At 35.3% G+C, this 22,509-nt stretch overlaps 1 protein-coding gene across 1 annotated transcript in view; it reads left to right on the plus strand.

Annotated features, from left to right (window-relative positions):
• Positions 1–15,631, plus strand: part of LOC134168111 (rab proteins geranylgeranyltransferase component A 2-like) — a 66,976-nt gene extending 51,345 nt beyond the window's left edge. The window contains exons 11-15 of the mRNA XM_062627461.1: positions 153–216; positions 1,156–1,252; positions 5,333–5,425; positions 8,555–8,721; positions 13,517–15,631. Coding sequence (XP_062483445.1) covers positions 153–216; positions 1,156–1,252; positions 5,333–5,425; positions 8,555–8,721; positions 13,517–13,723 — 628 coding nt within the window. The 3' untranslated portion in view covers positions 13,724–15,631. The remainder of the gene's footprint in view (positions 1–152; positions 217–1,155; positions 1,253–5,332; positions 5,426–8,554; positions 8,722–13,516) is intronic.
• The last annotated feature ends 6,878 nt before the right edge of the window (positions 15,632–22,509 follow it).

Raw genomic sequence — 22,509 nt, forward strand, 5'->3', positions numbered from 1 at the left:
AGCATCCCACTAACAGTCATAGTCATAAAGATGGTATGGTTTAATAGCCTTCCCACAGTATTATGTTTAGGTTGGTAATGCCAAAACTAGGAATCCAAATTGCTATTTTTTAAGTTTTTGTGAAATGCCATAATTGTTTTATTTAATTGTAGGCAGATCTCCAGGGCAGTGCTCATTACAGACCAGTCTGTGCTAAACACAGATGCAGAGCAGCAGGTATGTATCAATTTTGTATTGCTTACTTCTTTATGAATTGTATGTATTAATAGTTGGTCGTTTGTAGGATTTATTTCATGCTTTTGTTTCTGCTTAAATCCAGCTTTTTGGTCAGCTCTCTCTGCTGATAATGGTTTAATTCATTAGTCTCTATAAAACTATTAGGACTTTAATTTTATTTTAGTTCAGTGACGTGGGTTTCCCTGTTTGGTTTGCTCTATCTTAACAGTTTCTAAGCTCCTGCCTTTAAGGTAGTTCATTTTACTTGCTTTTTAATAAACTGTTGCCCCTAGTATTTTGTTAACTACTAAGAATTTATCTTCTCAAAACTTTGATCCAAGTTCATGTTTGTTTGGTTTTGGGTTTTTTTTTAACATTCACTTTTAGTGCTCAAAGTTCTTGTTGCTCACTTTCAGATCTTTAAATGTTTATGCTTCTTTAGTCTGGGCAGTCTTTAATTTTAAAGGATATTAATCTGTGTTAAGTGTTTCTTCTCTACTCTTCTGTATTCTTACAGGTTAAATATGATCTACAAAATAAGAACAGTTATGAGGGAGTATTCCTCCTAAGTCTTGCTACTGGCAGACCAGTACTCCAGTCCTTCTCACCTAACAGTGCTCTGCCCAGTGTTCAAAAGTGATTTTGCAGTCTCTTGCTAAGTTTCTCAACTGTCATCCTTTGGAAAGGACTGTGGGTGTGAGGTTTTCTTTCTGTTCTGCTGCTGCAGGCATTCCTTAAAGTGGCTTTGCTGCCTTGGGTGGAAGCTCTTAAGTGCTCAAATTTTTCAGGATTTATTGCACAAATGGTTACTAATAAACCAGAAAACAAAATTATTTAACTGGCTACAGATATTTTCCACTTTTACTCAGAAGTGTGTTGATTGCCTTATCCTCCATGTTACTCTGCTTTTTAACATGAGTTGTTCTTTCTGCTTGGCAGGTTTCCATTTTGACAGTGCCTCCAGAGGATGTAGGGAAACCAGCAGTTTGTGTCATTGAGTTGTGCTCTTCAACCATGACATGCATGAAGGAGACTTGTAAGTACAAGATATCTATATTATTAAGTGTTTTTCTCTTTGACTTTAGCAACTCTAACGCAAAATTTAGAATGTGTGTATCATTTCTCTGCTGCACAATGACCAGGCTGTTACCTGAGAAAAAGGTTGTACTATGTTACTTTGATCAGCAGGTGAGAAGACTAGTGCATTGTCTTCATTCCATAGCAGTTGTGTCCTGTTTCATATGGCTTAGGAATAATAGTACAATATTCTTGTTGCCTTTTTTTTCTTAAGTTTACATGTGATAATTATTTATTTAAAGTCTTACGTGATTTCCATGGTAATAAAGTTATTGTTCTTTATTTCCAAACAGATCAAATGTCTGATGTTCCTTTTAACACTTACATGGCTAATAAGCTTTATAGTTGTAGTCTTACTAATACTGGGACAATATTCTGTTCACTGTACAGAAATCATAAAATAGCACCAACAAAGAGATTTTCATTATGACTGCTGTAATTTTGTCCTTTTAGATAAAAAGTATTCAAATTCCACATTTTGATTATTCTGTAAAGTTGTTAAAAAGAAACGCAGAAGAATTATTAGAATGGCAGGTAAGGCTAGTGAAGAGCTCTGGCAGGCTGTTTCTTCTCCACTGTAACTAGCTAAGATCATGCAGTTTTCAAGTCAAGATAATAAGATTTTTTTCAACTTAAAAATGTTTTCTTTGTAAAATTTTCTGCCTAGAATTTCTCCACCAGAATTACAGGACCACCTAAAGTATTTCCTCAAATCATTTCTGAAAAAAAACCTGTAAGCAAAAAGGTGGGCTCTTAGTTAACATAGATGTATGTTTGGGTTTTTGTATGGACTGCCATACTGACCTATTGAAATGCCTATAGTACACTATATTTGGGGCTTTTTATCTTCTGAAAGTTTTGGTGGAGGTGAGATTATGTCCCATTATGACATTTGGAGGGAAGGAGTGCATCATGATATATTTGAGGTGAGGTTATAGAAGTTCTTTTAAGAACTTTATTATTGTCATCTGCTGCATTAGATTCTTTAAAAATGACCCAAGAGCTCATTTCTAGAAGGGCCATCCCAGTATTTCCATTAACAGTTTTATATGTACAGAGAATGTACATAGAACTTTTATGGCTCTGTGTTGGTATTTTATGTGAACTTAAAATAGATGAGCAGCAAAATGTTCTTACTGGGTATTTATTTTTCATTCCAAATTCTTCTGAATTCTGTGAAATAGATTACAATTTGGGACACTATGGAAGATAAATAAAATTAGAAATTAGCTGACCTAATGCTTTTAAACAAAAATAAGTAACTGTAATAATAACAACCAATTTATTTTACTGTTACTTAGTCTTGAACTCAGTTCTTTGTATATGAAAGAAGAGTGAACTAAATGATCATCAGTCAAAGTTGTATTTTCTACTTAAAAAGAAAGTTAAACCTGTAATTCAGTAACTCTGTGCTATAGAGCATATTGTTAATACTTATCCTTTAAGTAGCCATTTATTTAAAGGTCCACAACATGTATATAGCATGAAAAGAAACTAAAGAAGCATTGATGTTCAAGTTTATTAGTTTCATGAGAATTTCTGTGGTGCCAGTTAGCGTTTCTGGTATTTTCTATTCTCCCTAATTTCTTTAATTTCAGAAGAGAAGGTATTACATTCCTTAATTAAATTTGTCTTCATGTATTGAAGTAATACAGTTTTGTTTTAGGTATGGCTGAGTTCTAGTTATGGGACATATTTCATAATTGTTTCTAAAACTTTTACATCATTATCTGGAAATGGGTTTTAACCTGACTGATATCTCCTTCAAACAATTATTTAAGATAAGTATACAAATACATCTACTCTTTGATCACGCTGCATAAATGACAAGCACATAATCTGTATTGCCAGTTGAGTGGAACCAAATTCCTTCACTTGCCCTAAAAATTGAGACTGTAATGATGAAATCATGAACTAAACTCATCGTTCTTCTTGCTAGAAGAATTACCTGAAGACAAATGTTGGCAACCACTGTAACTAATGCAGTTATACCTGAGTAAATCAAATATAATCAAAATACATACCGATGACTGTGACTCATGGCCATAACCTTAAGGATAATAAAAAAGATTTTATAGAAAGCAAATGATGTGAACTTCATGATCATGATTTATAACTGAGTGTTTTTATGGAAAGAATAGATTGTATTACAACATTTGGGATTGTAAACATTTAGTTAAGGTTATGGGGAGGCTTTTATTATCACTGCCTGTTTTGTTTTACCTTTCTTTAGTACATATTCCTTTTAGAAGGTTTGGTTTTGGTTATAAGCTCTGTGTGCAATCTGAAAGAAGAGAAGCACAAAGGGTTAAATTTCTTGTCCTCCTGGAGTCAGTGTCCAACTTTATGTGGCATAACTGCAGCTAGGTAATCATTCAAGATACATATGATGTACTTGGAAATAATGACACAAATATAGCAAGACTTCAGAGTGAAAGAGAAAAATGCCATATGGATTTAAAATAGTACTATAGGTATGCATTGCTATGAAATTAATCAGAAATGTACAGCAATGAATTAAAAATGAATCAGTTTAAACTTTGTACAAAGGTATGTTAAACTGCTTTGTGATTCTCTGGCAGATACTTCTCTGCTGAGAAGTTTCCAGACAACTGTTCCATTAAGGGGGTTTTATAAAAAGCTTTAAGATGAGGCTTTTAAATATCTGAATCAAGGGGTGTAAAATCCAATGGGATAAAGTAGCAATGTAGTTGCTTCTGTACCTGAATGGAGACCAGTGGAACAGCAAAGAGGTCAAGAGCTGCATCAAGTGGTTATCTTTTCATCCTTAACAAGGAGTCAGAATCTTCACTAGTTTGCCAAATAGAGCAAATAAATAATTAGTATGTTCCATGAGGAATGTGTTTAGCAACTTTATTTTCATGAAAGCAATTACATTAGCAAGAAATCTAAATATCAAATCTGCATTATTCAGCAAAACTCTGAATTTTCAAAAATACAAAATTGGATTTAGTGACATTGAGTTGCCCAATGAATGTCCTTGCTGTAAGGTGACATTTGGTTAATTATACAGTTCCAGAAATGTGTCCTTGTGGTCCAAAATATTTTTATGTCATCTTTTTACAATATGGGCATCTTTTTACAATATGGGTTTGCTGTACTCTGGGATATTTTTCTGATGTGTACAAAGCATCTCTTGGAATCAAGTACTGAAAATCAGTTTTGCAAATTACCATACTCCCTCCTGGCCCCCTAACCTAATTTCACCCTTACCCAAGCACAGAACTGATGTTTTCTCCCATCCTGTAAGAAGGTGGGTGAATAAAATATTGTAGAAGTTTTTTGCTATGTTGTCCTAGGGGTTTGCATGTATTACATCAGAGAGCAGTTCTCTGATACTCAGGAGTGCTTATCTTTAAATTCTTTCTAGTTTGTGAAAACATGACAGTGTTCCTTATTCTCCTTGTGGCTGGAGGGAAATAGTTAACTGCCAGCCCACTTGAGCTGTAACTTCAGACATGCATCTGTTCACTTCATCTCCTCTTCACTGTTTAGTGCAATAAAAGAAATCTAAGTCTTGCTCAAATTTTTTACTTCAGTGGAGGAAAATGGTTTCCCCCTTACTCCTGTACAACCAAAATTCCCACAGAGTCCCACTTCAGCTCTTAAAGCAGAGTTCTGATGCAAGTAGTGGTATTTGTGGGTTTGGTATGTTGTTGAGCTATTGGCAAATACGATGTGTTACCCTGATTCTTGCAGCTGCTTTTCCTGATATCGGTAGGCCCCTTTTCATAGAATGACATTCTCTGCACTGCTGAGGTTAAATGTTACTTTCATCTTGCCACCATACATGGGAGAGAGGGATAATTGAGATGTATTAAAAAAAATTTTGTGTGTGGTGTATAAAAACTGTATTTCTCTGGGTTAAAGCGAGTAAAGGAGTTCTCTGGGTTAAAGCAAGTGATTTATATGAAGAGCAGTGATTTCTAAGAGTCTGCTGTGCCTTTTAAAAATTGTAAATGATATTTATATGTCTGTGTATTGGTGATTGTAATTAGATTGTGTTCTCTTTTAACAGATTTAGTCCATTTAACCTGTCCATCAACTAAAACTGCTAGGGAAGATTTAGAACCTGTTGTACAGAAGTTATTCAATCTAAATGCAGAAAAAGGTAAAAATAACTGAAGTATTAAAAGCTTATTTTTAAAAAATATAATTTAACCTCTTACCTAAAGTATCTGTTAATGCACATCTGAATCTGTCATCAGAGTCAGCATATGGTGAACTGCTATTTAGGTATCAGCATTTCAAAGTAAAGGAATCTATTTTGAGAGTGAGATTGATTAGACAGATGTCAGGGTTTTTCATTATCTAATATTCCAAGTCATCTTCAGCTGTGGTTTAACTTCAGCATACAGGGACCATGGCTGTGTCTAGAACCTTTTTAATTTTTTATGCTTTTTTTTTTTTTTCATGGAAACATACTTGCTTTTCAGCATGTCTTGCAAAGGTGCAGCAGTGACATGAAGTATTTGTGGATCTGGTTTTTCGCGCTATCCCATTTTTAGTGATTTCTATCACTTGGGTATTCATAACAAGTTATCAAAACCCCAGAAGTTAGTGATCTGCTTTTCTTCTCCAGCTGCCAGATGTGTATTCAGTGCTGTAAGCTTCTTAAGTTTTCCTTTGACTTCTTTTGTTCTAAGACTGTCGCTTATCCTTTTGTTGTCTTTTTCAAAGTGCTTCCTTGTTTGCTGTTGTTAGTTGAAATTCTCTCGATTCTGCTTTAAGCAGAGAAGCATAAAGTTGTTACACGCTGCAGTGTTACCAGGAAGACAGATTTCCAGAAATTTCCAATAATGAACTATTTGGCCCTTAATTTAAGGAAACCTTGCCAGCTGCTTTCATGAACTTTGACCTTGAGATGGACAATTTCATAGTGCCAAAGGAAAGTAGCTGCTGACAAAGCAATTGTTGCATGGAAAGAAATGTTCCCTGAGATTCTTTGAGGTAGTTCCCTGAGATAGTTCTGAGGTGGTGTCTTGAAATCTAATCCCAAGATCTTGAATTTAATCATATTTTTGGTAGCTGGTAAGAGGGTAAGTACTGTGCACTTGGAAAATGTTGCTGTATTGTAACCCTGGCAAAGCATTTTTAAATGTAGTGTGCTCATACTTAAATACAATAAATCATAGCTCTTCTATGAGAAACTAATACTTAGCTGTCAGGGGAAGTGTTTATGTTTGTCTATACTCAGGTTAGTAAGATGTGGAAGTATTTTATAATATTTATAATTGGTTTACTTATGTAGACTAAAACCAGGGTTAGAAAACAGAAAACTTTATTCAATTGGAGAGAGCAAACACTTTTTATATTGATGTTTATTAATCTAATGCCTGCTAATTTCCAACTTTTAATATTTAACATATATCTTAAATTTTCAAGACAGTGCCATATGTTTCAAAGACTCAATTGATAAAGAAAAGATTACCTTGCAGTTTAGTGTCTTCTAATCATTTGGGGGGTAGCATTAATCTTAATGTTTAAAGTGATCCAGTTTTGAAATGATATATTGTTTAGAACCTGACTGAAATTCTTCTGTAGAAACTATGTGATCATAGGGGTCCTCAGGTGCACTGAGGCACTGAAAAGCTAGTTTTCACTGACACATAGGCCTTTTTATCATCAGGATGAGGTAGTGGTCGTATTTTAATTAAAATGTCAGAACAAATACTGTTGGAGTTATTGAAAATGAATCACCAGATAAAGTGAGCACTGGGCCATGGCAGGTCAAAGAGGCAAAGTCACCTGGAGAAGAGGACTCCATTCATTTTCCTGCCTAAATGAGGAAGAAGTAACTTTTATGAGCAATGTGAACTTTTCAATATATTAAAGAGCATCTTGCCCTGTATTAAGGCTCAGACTTTCACAGGCTGATGAATTTAATTTATATTTCAAACTGTTCAGTATGGTTAGCACTTTTTTTTAAGTGTTTGACAGTTATAAAAAGATGCTGAAGGAATAGCATCAATTTATCTCTTTTTTTCCTAATTCAACTGCTTTAAAATACAGTTTTGAATGCCATTGTTATCTAGAAGTTTCTTCATTGGAAAGAAGTAAATCTCACAAGGTCTTTTACAAGCTTCATTTGTTTTAGAGGAGGTAAAACATCAAAAAGGTAACAGCAAATATGCCAAACAAATAGTACCTATTAAGCTAAAAATCTATATTGTGTATTCCTCCATTGCATTCTGCACTTCTAAAAAGTGACCTTCATCTTCCCAGAGGGTTTTCTGCCTGTGTACAGAGGGGTTATATGAATGTGCAAAGTAACTGCAAGAAAGTACAGATGATGAACAAGCAGGATGTAGTTAATGATTGTTTTGTATTCTTCATAAGTATTGTAGCACAGTGTAAGCCCTCAGTAAGTGTAGATAAATAGAAATTAATTCTTTATTTTCACTTAGCAGTAATTCCACCATTTAGAGATTCTCAATACTGTGTATCACACGTCTCAAATAGAGTACTTCTGGGTTTTGGTAATTATTTATCTGCAGTTAATTTGGGGGAGAGGTATTCTTTGTGGATTTTTCTTTAGAAGTTCATTTATTTAAACCATAAGCATTAGTTACTTTCCTAGATTGGCTTCAAGACTTTCAATCTTAAAACTTACAAAGGTCTGTTAAGAGAAGCATTTCATATAAGTTAAGCTTAAATGAGGGAGGAAAAAGTTACACATTAGAAATATCTTTGCATGTGGCTTCAAGTTGAGACAGCCAGTGGAAGAATTGTTCAGACCATCATATGCTCATGGATTTTATCCAGAGTAAACTAGATAATGTCAAGTGGAAGGGTGTTAAATTTAGACCAAATTTCTTGGTAGTATGCTTTCACGTGATAGTTGGTTCTTATACAGCATAGTGTGTACAGAATAAGTGGAGTTTACATACCTGTGGTTTCAGAGGACAAGTATGATGAAAGACTAACTCAGAGAAGATTGGAAAACAAAATTAATTGGGTTTTTAAAGAAAAAAAAATTGCAATAATTCCATGTTTATAAATGGACTTTTAGAATGCTAGCTTACATATTTCCCTTATTACAGATAGAATCAGAGAATGGTTTGGATTGGAAGGGACCTTAAAGCTCATCCAGTTCCAACTCCTTTGCCACGGGCAGGGACACCTTCCACTAGAGCAGATTGCTCCAAACCCCATCCAGCCTGGCCTTGAGCACTGCCAGGGATGGGGCAGCCATCATGAACATTGATTATTTGAAACACTGTTTTGTTTTGTTTTCCAGAGACTGAAAATGAAGAACTGGAAAAACCCAGAGTGCTCTGGGCCGTCTACTTCAACATGAGAGATTCTTCAGGAGTTGAGAAGAAGTCATATGATGGCTTGCCCTCTAATGTTTATGTCTGTTCTGGACCAGACTCTGCTTTAGGAAATGACTGTGCTGTTAAACAGGTTTGTTTTTTTTTGTTAAACAGATCTGTGGATTTTTTTGTTATAGAACTTGAAAGACCTAAGGAAGTCCAATGCCATCTGCTGTTGTTCAGGTATTTCTCCTTTAAGCTATGTAATTAGTACTAATACAGCTGTAAAACTTCACAGCTAGATGTACAAGAAGTCTTATTTAATAAGCAAAGTGATTGAGAATGGAGGAAACTTGAGAAAAGGTCAGATGATACAGTAGTATTAGGAGTAGCAGATAGTTAATCTGAACAGGTAAAGGGAACCTAGAAGGCAGCAGTACATGAAGATGATGGTCTTGGTAGAATGGTTAATTTCTTTAATACTGTAGAAAGGAAGAACTGCCAAATAACTCCAAAATACAGATAACTCCCCAAAATATGTAGCCTTTCACCTGTAGGGTTAGAGAGGAAGTACAGTAGTAGAGAAGCAGTAGAAATTAGAGGTCAAAAAAGCCTGTCTGGAGTTCAAGTTGGAAGGACGATCAAATTAGTTTAACAGCTGCAGGACATAGTCACAAACCTAAAACTTTTGGGGAAGAAAAAAATCCAGCATAATTACTACTCTGGTACATTAATCTATCTCAATTTATCTTTTCTTTGCTTTAATACCCTCATATTAAAAAAATATGGTCTGTGTCTCTGGAGGAATTGAGGGGGAATGTCACTTGAGATAGTATTTGGCACCAAGTCTAAATCAGTTCTGATTGTTAGTTCTCAGTATTTGGCTACCTACATATCTAGTTCCCGCCAACTGCAATCCTGAACTGAGAACCACTTGTAACTTGCCTAGTGATAGGCATACAATACCAGTACTCAATTTAAGGCAAACTACTAGTGCTTTGAAATTGGAGGTGAAGAGTAAAAGCTCCCTAAACAAAACTAGGTAGATGAACAGATGATGAAATAACCACCTTCTGTGTTGGCAGTTGGCAGAATATGCAGGGACACCAGTAGGTGTACGTAGAAATTCACAGTGAGCTTCCTGTCACACCTTTGTGCCTTCCCCACTACTGTTGAGCAGAAGACAAGATCATGCAAATAAATAGATTATGACTTGTGCAACAAAAGAGGTGCTTCTTTGCTCTTCCATTCAGAGATCCACCTTGATATGGGATGTATAAATTCCTAGGCAAATCTACCACTGCAGTCACTGTGATATTAGGGTGGTTTCAGTGCTAACCTGAGTACACTTAAATCTTTGTAGAATTAACTGGTGCTAGTTATTTTTAAAGCTGTAGATTTTTAGTGGCCGTGTGCAGAGAATGTGCATGCCATCTTCTAACCAGTTGTAGGTTTTTTTTATTACCAGGTCATAAACCTCTTAAAAATAAGATTTTAAAGTGCAGAGGCTGACACAGCCTGAACTGCAGGGTCAGAACAGTATAATTAAGAGCTAATAGTACACTCCATTTTGCTTTACAAGGCAATAATTTGCTTCCCAAGAGGATGAAAAACTGTAAAAACAAAAATAATACAAGACAATTATTATGGTAGCAGTTTTAAATTGTAAATTAGTTCTTTTCTAACATATTTTTTTTTTTACTATTATTATTTAAAACAGTGTGAGCTAAAAGCTGTTTAAATAGACTTAAAGCCCAGCCTCATTCTGATTTTCATAGCCACCTTTTCTAGCATTCAACTTTCTCTACCTGAAGAGCTCTTTTTCTTACCAATGAATAATGGTATTATAGATCAAGCTGTGTTTAAATATTCTAGGTGCTGTAGTCAGCCTTTGTATTAAATCTGTTGACCATCAGTGAGACAGATTAAAACCACCCACTATGTGTGTTAGTCTTGAAGATAGCTTGGAAAATTGAATCTAATTTCTGAAATCAATTCTATGTTTACTGTTTTAATGTTTCTTCCCATGATTTATGTTTTCATTACTATTAGTATCACTAACTTCTGTACATCATGCTGTGTGACTGTATTGAAGATACGTTATTTAGAAGGCAAGACACCACAACTTTTACAGACAATTATCCATCTGCAGCTCAGTACACAAATGACTTAATTATTGTTTTATTTTAATTTAGTGTTAAATTCTTAGTATAATATTGAATTAATTTTGATGTCTGTGTTTACTCACCCCAGGGATAGGCTAAATAAAATATAATGTGCTGTTTATGATTTCTTTAAATTCTGTGTGTAAGATCAAGTAAAGCATCTGGCTTTAGTTTTCTATTTTTTTCACTGCTACAATCAGACATGAATTATTATGTTCCAGAGTAGTATGTTCTCTCAGGTATTTCAGATTTCTGAGGCATCTTTATGTTTATAAGAGAAGCGCTAAAATTGTCATGCCGATATTTGTCCTTTAACCTGTTTACTGGAAGGATTTCAGAGTTACTCAAGTGTGTTGTATTTCAAACTACTGTTAGTTTGGTAGTATTTTCTCTAAAAGTTGCTCTGAAAGCTCATATAGCTTGTCTACACACCATCAAGTTGCGAGGCTGGGGTACAGTAAAACAGTAACAACACATAGTTTTATTCAACTTCAAACAGCTATTAGAGTATCCTATGCTAGTGCTTTACATGCTTACGTCTTAATGCTTAATTCAAACATAGACTCTTGAAAGCTGGTACACTTAACTACTAAATATTGCAGGAACTGTTTGCTAACTTAATTAGCTACAATAAGTGTCAAAGTGTTATAATGAAGGAGCTGTTAAATTATTATTGGTTGTTCTGCATTACTTCAGCTGGGTAAGGTTAATGTAAAAAATTGGTAGACCTGAAAGCACTCTGTAGCATTAAATTTTTCAGTTACAATCAATGTTATGATGTCCCCCAGAGCATCCTGAGAATTTATTTCCGTGTTCAACCTCGTAATGACGTGACCATTTTTGGACTGACCAATTGAAGAGTGAATAATTGTTAAGAACTGCATAGAAAATGTTTGCTCTCATTTGCAATATATTTAGTGCAAAATATGATACCCATCTTCAGTATTCTATTAAATATAAGAGTAGTGCATGAAACTCCAAAAATAAACAAGTGCAGATGTGAAATCAAAAGTTTTTTCTCTTACCTTCAAAAAACAAGTTTTGTAAACTTTCTGTGGGATATTTTTACCCCCTTGCCTCCTAAACTTACTAGGCAAGGTTTTCAAATTGAAAAACCTTATTTTTTAAATAGAGCATTGATTCTTAAATTTATGGTTTTTTCACATATAAATAGTTTTAGACAGGTTTAAATGGGAGTGGGATAGTGAAATTTGGGAAGCAGAATGAAAAATTAAATTGAACTGAAAGTAGACAGGGTCATTCAAGCAGTTAAGAATGGAGCTCTGCATCCACGTGCTGGTGTGATACAAATACAGTGGGCAATGAAGTTTATCACAGAAAGCTGTTTGGTACATGCTCAATGATGTATTAAGCTGAAAACAATTCCCTCTTGTCCAGGAATCCTCATCATGTATCAGCCTTTGCAGTTGGCATTAGCTGACCCTACTGTCAGCTTTTTCAGGGCAGTGTCCGGTAGCAGTATGAATATAAAGATTAAATGCATTCTTCCTTATGAGGGAGCTGTTGTCATAGGTCAGCTTTCGGGCATAGTTTACTGAAGAGACAAAATCGAGGCAATATTCCTTTGCCTTTTTAGAAACCCAAAACAGCTGTGACCTGCAGCAGTTGTCCGTGTTTGCCTTAGAAGCTTAAGGACTTAAGAAAACAAAACCTTTATGGAAATGTGAAGTGCATTCAGTAAATAAATTCCTCAGTGTCTCTAGCTTGCCTTTTTCTTTTGTCTTTTTAAGATAAGTTCACAGGTAAGTTATTTGCACAAGACCGTGTAAAACTCTAACAGCGGTTAACAAAGCTCCTTGCGTTCTTGTGGGGTTTTAAAAGCTTTTTTTTTTTTTGCCTCCTTTGTTTTTATACAGTGTCTGGTTCTCAAGAATTCTGACATCATATTATCTTGGTTCTTTTTCTCCCATATTTTTTTAGTTCTAGTCTGTTACAACTACCCTGATGTTATCAAGAACATGTTTCTTTTTAATGTCTTTCATTACAGTGGTCACTTGACATTTTTTGTGTACTTGATTTCTAAACCTCGATGGCATGAAGAGTAACTGGCATTGTAAATCAAATCTTTGAGCTATATCTTAAGAGTCGCTGTCTTTTCATCTAAATAGAAGTTGCTTATACTGTTCCTTTTGGAAAGGCACTCTTTGGGCACAGAGGTTTACAGACATAATGCACTGAAATGATAGACATGTTTTTTTGAGTAAACTATAAATGTATACAAGTATGCACCTATATTCAATAATCATATTCCACTGGATGAGAATAACTCGCCACTGAGGCACGTATGAGCTGTTCACAAAAATGGAAATAGACATTTTTCTGTATTTTTTAAGTTTATGAGGGAAACCAACAGAGGTACGATGTAGGTTGTATGTATTAACAATTTCATGGGTTTGCTCGTTATGTGAAATGGATTCTTCTCTCTGGAAAAGAGATGGGATATTTTTAAAGTGCAGATCAATTTGTTTGCAAACAATCACGTTCTTTATTCTCAGTACAGTGTAGAATGAGCAGAATTTTTAAAAAAGCCCTGTGCTGTCATTTTCATGGTAGAACGATGTGAAAAGATGATGGCTTTTTCTTTTTCACGCGCTGCAAGAAGGGATGGATTTCCTTCGTGTTTACAGTACTGCCAAAGTATTAAATCACCACTGATTTGAAAGAACGGAGATTAATCTGAAGTATCTGTAAAATATTGCTACAAGGTATTACGTTTCAAGGTAAAGTTTCTTCTATGCTTTTTTTTTTTTTTTGGAATAGGCCGAGACCATTTTCCATGAAATGTTTCCTACAGAGGAATTTTGTCCACCACCACCGAATCCGGAAGATATTATTTATGATGAAGATGAGATTGCACCAGAAGAGTCTGGATTCAGTAATTCCCCAGAGACAAAACCTGACTCCTCAACTGAGGAAAGCAGTAGCGGAGGTAGTAGTGCTGTTAAGAAGGAAGATAACGAAGAATGAGTTAACACTGTTCTCTTAGTAGAAGAGGAGGTTGACCCAAACTAGAATGTAAGGGAGGAAGGGTAAGAAAAAGAGGTTTAAAAATCCCATAGCTGTATTATTTGCAATTGCCTTACTTTCCTTAGCTTGAATAATCTTTTTTCATCAGATAGCTTCATTGATAGCTGAGACATTTCTAAGTAGGTCCACCATATCCAGGGGTGTTTGTAGCTAAGCAGAAAACATAGAACAAAGCATTTGAATCTAAAATGTTAAAATAGGATTTATGATCTGTTCAGATAATTTCTTTTCATTTTACATCTTGAAAGGAATCCTCCACCTTTTAAAAGTGAACAATTTGAAACTAATCAAAATTGTGCAAGTTTGTTTATCAGTCAGATGATGATCTTGTGATAGAATGTATCAAAGTTCAACTAAAAGTCATTGGACCAGTGCTAATGAAACAGTAGAAGGTGAGCTTCACAATCTGTTCTTCAAAGCGGTTTTATGAATGGAACTTAAAGGCAATATATTGACAGTTCTGGAGTAGGTTTAGAATATGTAATAGATGTCATGTTTAATTTGTATAATGCAAAATTTTTGTATAGTTTTAAAACCGATGCCATAATTCAGAAGCAAATACAACCCAGTAGATGTTCCTCACATGAAAATATTTTATGTTTGAATTTTATTTTTGTTCAGTAAGGCTTAATGGATCATTCATTGTCACTAGTGACTTAATTTACTGTAGTCAGGAAAATAGCACAATTTAAACTTCATGCAAGAATTCCCAACAAAATGTAAAATCGTAAATGGAGTGTACCTGGTGTTAGTTGCCCTGGATTTGTTGCAGTGTTTGGGCCTTTAACAATTAACAAAGTTAATTTTTTGAAGTATGATGTCTAAGAAGTTTAGATGATGATTAATTGAAGGGTTTTGTAGCAGGGAGAAGGTTCAACTGATGATTCCAAAGGATTGTACTGATCCTGGTTAATAGGATTAAAATTAGCGTGGTAGCTGTAAATGATGTGTTTTGTAATGATAAATCATAAAGCATTTATACAATAAAATTTATTGAAATATTTATAAGCCGTTTGTATGAAAAATTACAAAATGAGAAAGCTGTTGTAAATGACCATGATAAACTTGCACTTCTGAACAATGCTTGAAATTAGGCATTCAGATGGTGAAAAACATTTAGAATTTACTTAAATCTTTACCATAAAATGTGCACCCAATAGATGAGTAGTGTATCGAAATAAAGAGATAAGTGATTTTTGATGAGTCAGGGTTTAAACTTCTTCGATAACTTAGCTCTAGTTCTAGCAGTGCTTAAATACTGTGCGTAACTAGAAAATGCCATTGAATAATGAATATTCAGCACTGCCTGAACTTGACACATCCAGACTTTGTACGGTTCCGTGGTGCATGTGCTGTGCTTGCCTTTAAAATGGCTTCGTGCCATAAAGGTTAATTTATTTATTTTTTTTTTACAGCATTACTGATCCTTACCTTCACTTGCATCATAATACATTGTCTGGTTTGCATTTCAAAACTTGGTTTATTAGTGTTTGCAGTTGTTCTTTACTGGATAGGTACCATTGTGTTTATAATCCCAAAGTCCTCAAAAATATATGTGGTTGAAATGTTTCCAATGTTAAACAACAGTTATCTTTGGATGCTTGTGATTGAGCAGTTATTTATACATAGTAATAAGCAGACTGCCTCTTCATTTAGCTGTAATTTTTACATGTATTGGAAAGCATGAGTATATGGTAATTGTATTTAACATCTAGAGATCTGTAAAATAACTAAGGGGAGGACCTTGTCCCTGTTTGTCGTTCAGTAATAGGGATCATAGTTAAATTTTTCATCTTCTGTGTTTACAGGGAAATTGTTTGATGAAAATTAAAGGTTTGCTTGCAAGCAGATTTTCTTGTGTTTTCTTTCAATTACACAAGAGAAGCAGTTCATTTGTTAGCTGATAATTCTGTTGTCTACTTTTATAGTGTTGACATTTGTAATAAGATTGAAATTTGCATGGGTGATAGTATGTTTCTATAAGTTAGGAAGTTTATATAGTAGCATCTCAGTGCTTCGTGTCCATGTGAAGCAAAGTTTGGAAATACTGCAAATTTGATTTTAGATAAGATGGAATAATCTGCAAGTTGTAGACTGTGACTTTACACTACATTGATTGCCTAAAAACTGTTTTCATGTCTCGTTCGTATGGTGAATGGAAACATAAAATGTTTTCTTATGGTACTTGAGTACCCAATAGCTCACTTGCAGTAGCAGTAGAAAAGATTGTTGATCTTGCATTTTACAGAAATCTTCCACTGAACTGCATTTTGTTCTTGCTTTTAAATAGTTTAAGCATACAAAGTGAGGGTTAGGCTTATTTGAAGTAGCTTTTAAGGCTTGTCATACAGGATGTATTCAAAAGATAACATGACTTTTTAAAAACTGGCAATTTATCTGTAGGATTATTAATAAATCAAGTTAAAGAAAGATAAGGTTAATTGAATTTTTAAACAAGTAGCTGTATTATCCTTCAAGCACCTTGGAGCTCATACAATATTCACACTTTTTTTTTTTTTTTTCCTAAGGAGTGCTTTGATATGTTTGAATTCCTTTTTTAATGAGTACTTTCTTTTTAAGTTGCTTAATTACATTAACCCTTAATATGCAAACAGCCAGTCTTGTGCCATTTTCCCTTCTATAGTTTTATTGCCTTATCTGTACAACTGCAATTAGTTACTGTTCCTTTGGAAGTATTTTCGGCCATGAAGCTGCTACGTCTGCTTTTTCTGGTGATGATGATGCTTAGGGCCATTTGACAGGTAATCATTAGAACTTAGATCCTTGCAGACTATGGGGTCTTTTCTCCTATCATTGCAGGGGGATTTATGTTGGTAACTCCTATTAATGTTAATGGGACTTGCATGTGTAAATCCTCCTTGCATCAATGGGAAAATTGACCCCTGAAAAAAAATATCTTCATGTTAGACTTGCTGATTCAGAAACATCCTGTATGGAAATGTGATGGAGTATGTGCTTCATGCCATTTCAGTGAAATGCTCTGAAGAGGACTTGGGTAATTTCCTGGGCTTTTATAATTTATATTGTATGTTATATTTTCTGTACACCTCCAAATCTTGTCAATTCTTTTTATGTAGCTGGTATCAATTTCCTATTTCGTATTCAGGAGGTTGCATGGCTCCTTTTGCTTTGGATCTCATTGTATTTTAGGCCCATCTCTTTCTCTCTAAAGCTTTTTACATCAGCAGCATGTTCTTAATGTTCTTAATTTCAAGAGCAATTTGCTAGTAATGTATTGGTTAATGGCAAGTCAGAAGTATTAAAATACTGTTTTCACACAGTAAGAGACTAGGTCACTTATAATCCATAATCTCATCTGTTAAAAGGGTAAAATTAATTTCCTCAACCCTTTTCCAGGCTTGGAGTGGGAAAACATGTGAACTGCCTACTTTCCTTGGGCGGTGGAAAGAAGAAAGAAGAGCCAGACAAATGGAAATAGCTGAAGTGGTGGGAGGATAAAATGAGGGCTCTTTGTCATAACTTCCATACTCTGAGATCAAATAAGTCATGCAATTTTATTTCCACTTTTGCTGTGTGAAATTTCTACATGGTTTCTGACAGTTTATTGACTTTAAGGAAAAACTATGTATGTACATTTTGGAATGAGGCAACAATTAACCAAGAGTGGAATAACATGTAAATGGAGTAATACCTGGCATATGCACTGAGGAGTTTACACTACGAGTGTTATTTTGTTTATCTGTGGGTATGTTTATCCACTCTTTATTTTGTTGCTCAGTCAATTACTCCTGTAGATCTTTAATATAATCCTCTCCAGTACATTTTAGGTTTTCACTTACCTGACAATTTTATATCAGTAGCACATCATCCCTGTATAAAGTACAAAATCTGGTGTCAGAACTGTTCTGAACTGCTCCAAAGATCTCTCCTAGCTTTTCTGCCATAATGAATGTTCTCTTCACCCATGAATTACCAATAAGCTCTTGGTGGGTTTTCTCTTGTTGATGCCATTTTTTATTTCTCCTTAGGATTCTGTGACTGCAATTAATGCAGTTGCTAATTTTCCACGTAAGGGAGCAGTTTACTGAGATCACATAATGAAAATTAATTGATTTTTCTGTATGTGAATACAATTCATAACAGATTTTTTTTTCAGATCGTATGCATTAGTTTTGTGCAGGTGAATAGATGTTTTATGGCAAAATGAGTAACTCATAAAAGTTTATCATTTAAACTTTTGCAGAAATCAACCACTGTAGAATGTCCAAAAGTTAGAATTACCTGCTGTTACCAAAACTGTCAGAAATAAGTGGGAGAGTTGTGGTGGCAGGGCAGTTGCTTGTATTTCTTGGGTAAGTAGTAATGCAAAGTATTTTTCATAAGGTGTAGAAGTAGTTGTGACACTGGAAATTTGAGACACTGATATAAAATGTTCATCTATTGCAACCCAATTTAATAGTAAGGTTACTTCAATAATCAGATGGAAATCTTAAGTTTGATGGGTATGGTTTCAAGAAGAATTTTTTTTAACATGACAAAAGTTACAAAAGAAGGATCATTTCAGCTGTAAAGGTAAGTAGTAGGTAGTGGTCAGCCATGTTGGATTTATGTCATCAGCCTCATACCTAGCAAAACAATTACTTTTGGTGGAAAAAGAGCTTATTAGCCATTCCACCATTACGTTTATTTACAGGCTGCCAGTTTGTAAAAGTGAACGGTTCTTCACAGTCTGAATGGAGAACCAGGTGGGAATGTTGTAAATCTGAATGACATTTGAGATTCAGAAAGTTGACAGTGAAGTATCGGGAAGACACAGTCTCTGACTGCATGAGAGTTCTGATCAGAGGAGGCTGATAGAAAATACTCTTCCTGTCACAATTCTAACAGACCATGTATTTTACACTACTTGCATACATTGTCAAAAGAGATGGAAGGTATCAACCTGAGTGTATATCAAGACCCAGATGTATTTGACTAAACAATGGTTGCATAGACAATGGTTGACTCCCAGTGTATATAACGCTGCTCAAGTGGCAGTTTTATGTAGGTGTCTTCTCAGTCTTGGCGAAAAGCTGTTGCAGGTTTTATAACTGGCCAGTATACTGAATTCAGTAGTATATTTTTTCACCTGATTTTAGTTTTTCATATTACCTATCAGTCTGGGGGGGGTTATTCAAAAAAGATTCAAGCATCATGTAGAACTAAAATATTTTCTTAGTGACAGTGTGATCTTTTGGTTAGCATAAGTTGCAGGGTGCAAGAAGGTTGGGCTGTTAATACAGATATTGCTGATTTTTAGGAAATCTCAGAACACCCACATTTTTAGATACAGATTTTCAGGATCTTACACTTCCTTCAGAAGTACCACCTCATAATTTATAATGTATTTGGGCCTCTGAAGAAGGCTTCAGTGCTGTTCCTCCATTCCCTATGGTTACGATTTTAGTAAGTGGGGCATACAAAGGCTATGGATGCTCCGTTTGTCCTCTCAAACAGAGGAGGCTTCTCTTCTGAGGTGTTATGACATGATAGCAATCACCACTGGGGTGTGGTAAATGTGGCTTCTGCTTGGACAGCTGCTTTTTGCTGCTCCTACTTTAGGAAGCTTGTTCTCTATTTGAGTACTGGTAGTTTTCTCATTCCTTTTCTTTTGCCCTAAGCATGGAGCAGGACTAAGAAATGCTTTGCTGTTGGAAGTGATTGTTGTCTCAGTTCTGAAGCTGTTAAGTTAGTAAGTCATATGGGCGCAATGATAAAACTTCTGGATAATGTCATACCAGACTGCAGTTCATTGATACCTCAAGGCCTAGTTCACAAGCCATAAAACCAGTGTGGTGTTTGTTGGTAAGCTGGTATTCTGTATCTGAGTTGAATGTCCAGACTGAGGAACAAGTATTTTGATTACTGGCTGACATCATAGCGGCAGCTCAAGTCTATAACTTACAGGAGTCTTCTCTCTAAAGAACAAACAAAAAATCACAACTCCAGACACTCCTGAGCTATGGTTTAGATTCTGTGTACATAAGAGACTCTTAATGGCCAATGTGGAATTCTGAATCTAGTCTGTTTCAAACCCCAGCATATTTCTGGAGCTCACCCAAGGGAAAGCCTTAATAATGATGAGAGACCAGCTGTCAGACCAATGTAACGAAACATTTCTCTGCTCTGGGAACTTCTCGGTAGCGTGAAAGTCACTGGAAGTCATGGTTGAGTCCTGTGTTGTGAATACATTATCTGGTGAATTTAGCCTTTCTTTCCTGTGCAAAAATTTGTGTAAGCTTTGGCTAAGTACCTTCAGGGAATAATTCTTAGACTATGGATTATTCAGAGCAAATCCATTCTATTATTCTTACAGTATTTTATTAGCTAAGTCATGTGATATTTTCCTGCTCCATATTTGGATGCTGAAATAATACCTAAAACTAACTTAAGGAATGTTCATTATTATATCATACATTATATTAATATGTTCATTATTACATCATACAGCTCCAAGAGAGAGGGGAAAAAAAAAGCTCTTATGCAAAATAACAAAAATGCTATCTACTAGTAAGGAAGCCGTCATGAAATAGCTTACTTCAGTGACTTGTACATGATGCTTGCATTTCCTTTCCATATAGAAGTATTAGGCCAGGAAACCTTAGATTACTTTCCAGGCTCTAAGTCTGAATCTAAAATGAGTATGTGAGCACAGTAAAAGCTAACAGCCCCTCAGTTATATTGTAAGGACATATTAAGCTCTGCTAAGATAGAACTTGAAATGCACACTGCATGGAGTACACAGTTAAAAATCTGGTTTGCATCAAATATTTTCAGTTGGCCTATTCCAATGTCATCTCTGAAGTGATGTCTGAAAATGCAGGTATGTGCATGGGTGTAATAAAGGATGGATGAATCATTACTGAAATGAAAAGTAACAATCAGCAGTGGATGTGTCAACTTGGAATTCAAGAGAAATGGATATGGGTTTTGGCTCTGGCACTGATTTCCTCAACAAACTTGGTTTAGTAATTTCCTTTAATGTCATAGGAAAAAGATGTAAAATGGTGACAGATATTTTCTGAAGCCTTTTGAGAGGTCAATGAAATATAAAAGTATGTATTTGAGAAAGGAAATGATCAGTGTTAATGATAACGGTAAAAATGGATAGCGGTAATACTTGAGTTGAAGCACAAATGAGTTTCTGAGAAACATTCAAATACAACTGTTTCGAAGTGATTGGGATAGCAGATGTTTTGTTAGCCAAGTCCCTTTTCCACCTCTGACATTTTCTGTATTTCACACTTAAGAGTTTCACCAATCAGCACAAATTATTTGTTTACTGCTTAGTAAAAATAACAAAATTGTACTTTTTAAAGAACTCTCTTTCTGATTATGTATACTCCGCTGGCAGGTTGTAATGCATATTGCTTCTTTGTTTACTTAGAACTTAATGCTAATGTCATTAACATTCTGTGTGGTAAGTCAGGAGGTTGCCTATTTATAGACATAACAAAAGTTGTAACTTTTTGTAGTAAAGTGCTTTTGACTGTGCTAGCAAAACTAAAGTTACTCTAACCTGACATTAGCTTTCAGTTTCATTGTCCATGGCCTAGTGAGTCTGAAAAATACTCCTACATGTACTGAATGTATTCTTTTAAATTATTAAATTATTTTAGTTATGTTCTATATTTTTAATAGGGTTTGACTCATCCTTTAAAAAAGAAAAGAGAAATAAACCAAATTAAACAGGAATCACAGAAAACTGAGCTCTGAAGTTTGAAAACTGTCCTGCTTGAAGACTATTTGGAGTTATAACACTGAATTTAATCAGAATCTTCTCCAAATTTTGTTCCGTGATACTTCTTATAAATCAGGTAATTAATTAGGCAGCACTTCACATTTCAGGTTATTACCACAAATGTGGATGTGTGCTTTATTTGAGGTTAGAAAGTGTAAAATAACTGCTGAATTTTGTACTCCATGTTGCCTCTTCATTGTAATGAATTTACAGAATTCATTACAATGAATTCTGTAAATTTCTTTCTACACAGCCTTTTTCTAAGCATTTGTAATACCTTGGTTGCATAAATAACCTCATTTTCTAGGAAAGTTTTTCAATAAAAGCAGTGGGATACCTGTAACAAAAACTGGTAATCACAGAAATGTGAATGAAGTTTGCTTCAAGGAACGCCTAAAACGGTGTTACGTCCCCTGGCCTGGACTGTGGCCACAGCAGCATGAGGCCTGACTGGGACACCCCAGCAGCGCAGCAGCAGAGCTCATGCAAGGTGAGAGCAGGTATGTCTGTAGGCAAAGCTGAGGAAGAGGGTCTGTGTGCCTCCACTCCCTGCTCCTCTCAGCTACCGTGCTGAGGCACCTGGCACCCCTCTCCCATATGCTTGCATTTGTGATGCCTCTTTTGTCCAGTACACACTCCATAATTCCAGAGGGAGAAATAATTCCTTCTTCCTAGGTTGTTACAGCTGTCAGTTCCTTCTTGAGAAAATACAAACAACGAACCAAATCCGTGGTGCAGTGCAATGCAGGATGGCACAAGTGCAGGGCTGGTTTTCTGGGCTTGCTCCTCTGAATTTCCTGAAGCTTTGCCATTGATAAATTATGGCTTTTCTGACCAAGGATGATCACTGCCAAGTGGAAAGTATTGTTATGGCACCTCAGTGTTCAGCCTGTACTTGCTGTTTTCAGCTCCTCAGGAGCTGAAGAGATGAACCAGCTCATCCTGCACAGGGAAAACTAAATGC

The sequence above is a fragment of the Pezoporus occidentalis genome, unplaced genomic scaffold (assembly GCF_034315485.1).
Source record: "Pezoporus occidentalis ecotype Australia unplaced genomic scaffold, CSIRO_AGI_Poc_V1 ctg30, whole genome shotgun sequence".
Lineage (NCBI taxonomy): Eukaryota > Metazoa > Chordata > Aves > Psittaciformes > Psittacidae > Pezoporus > Pezoporus occidentalis.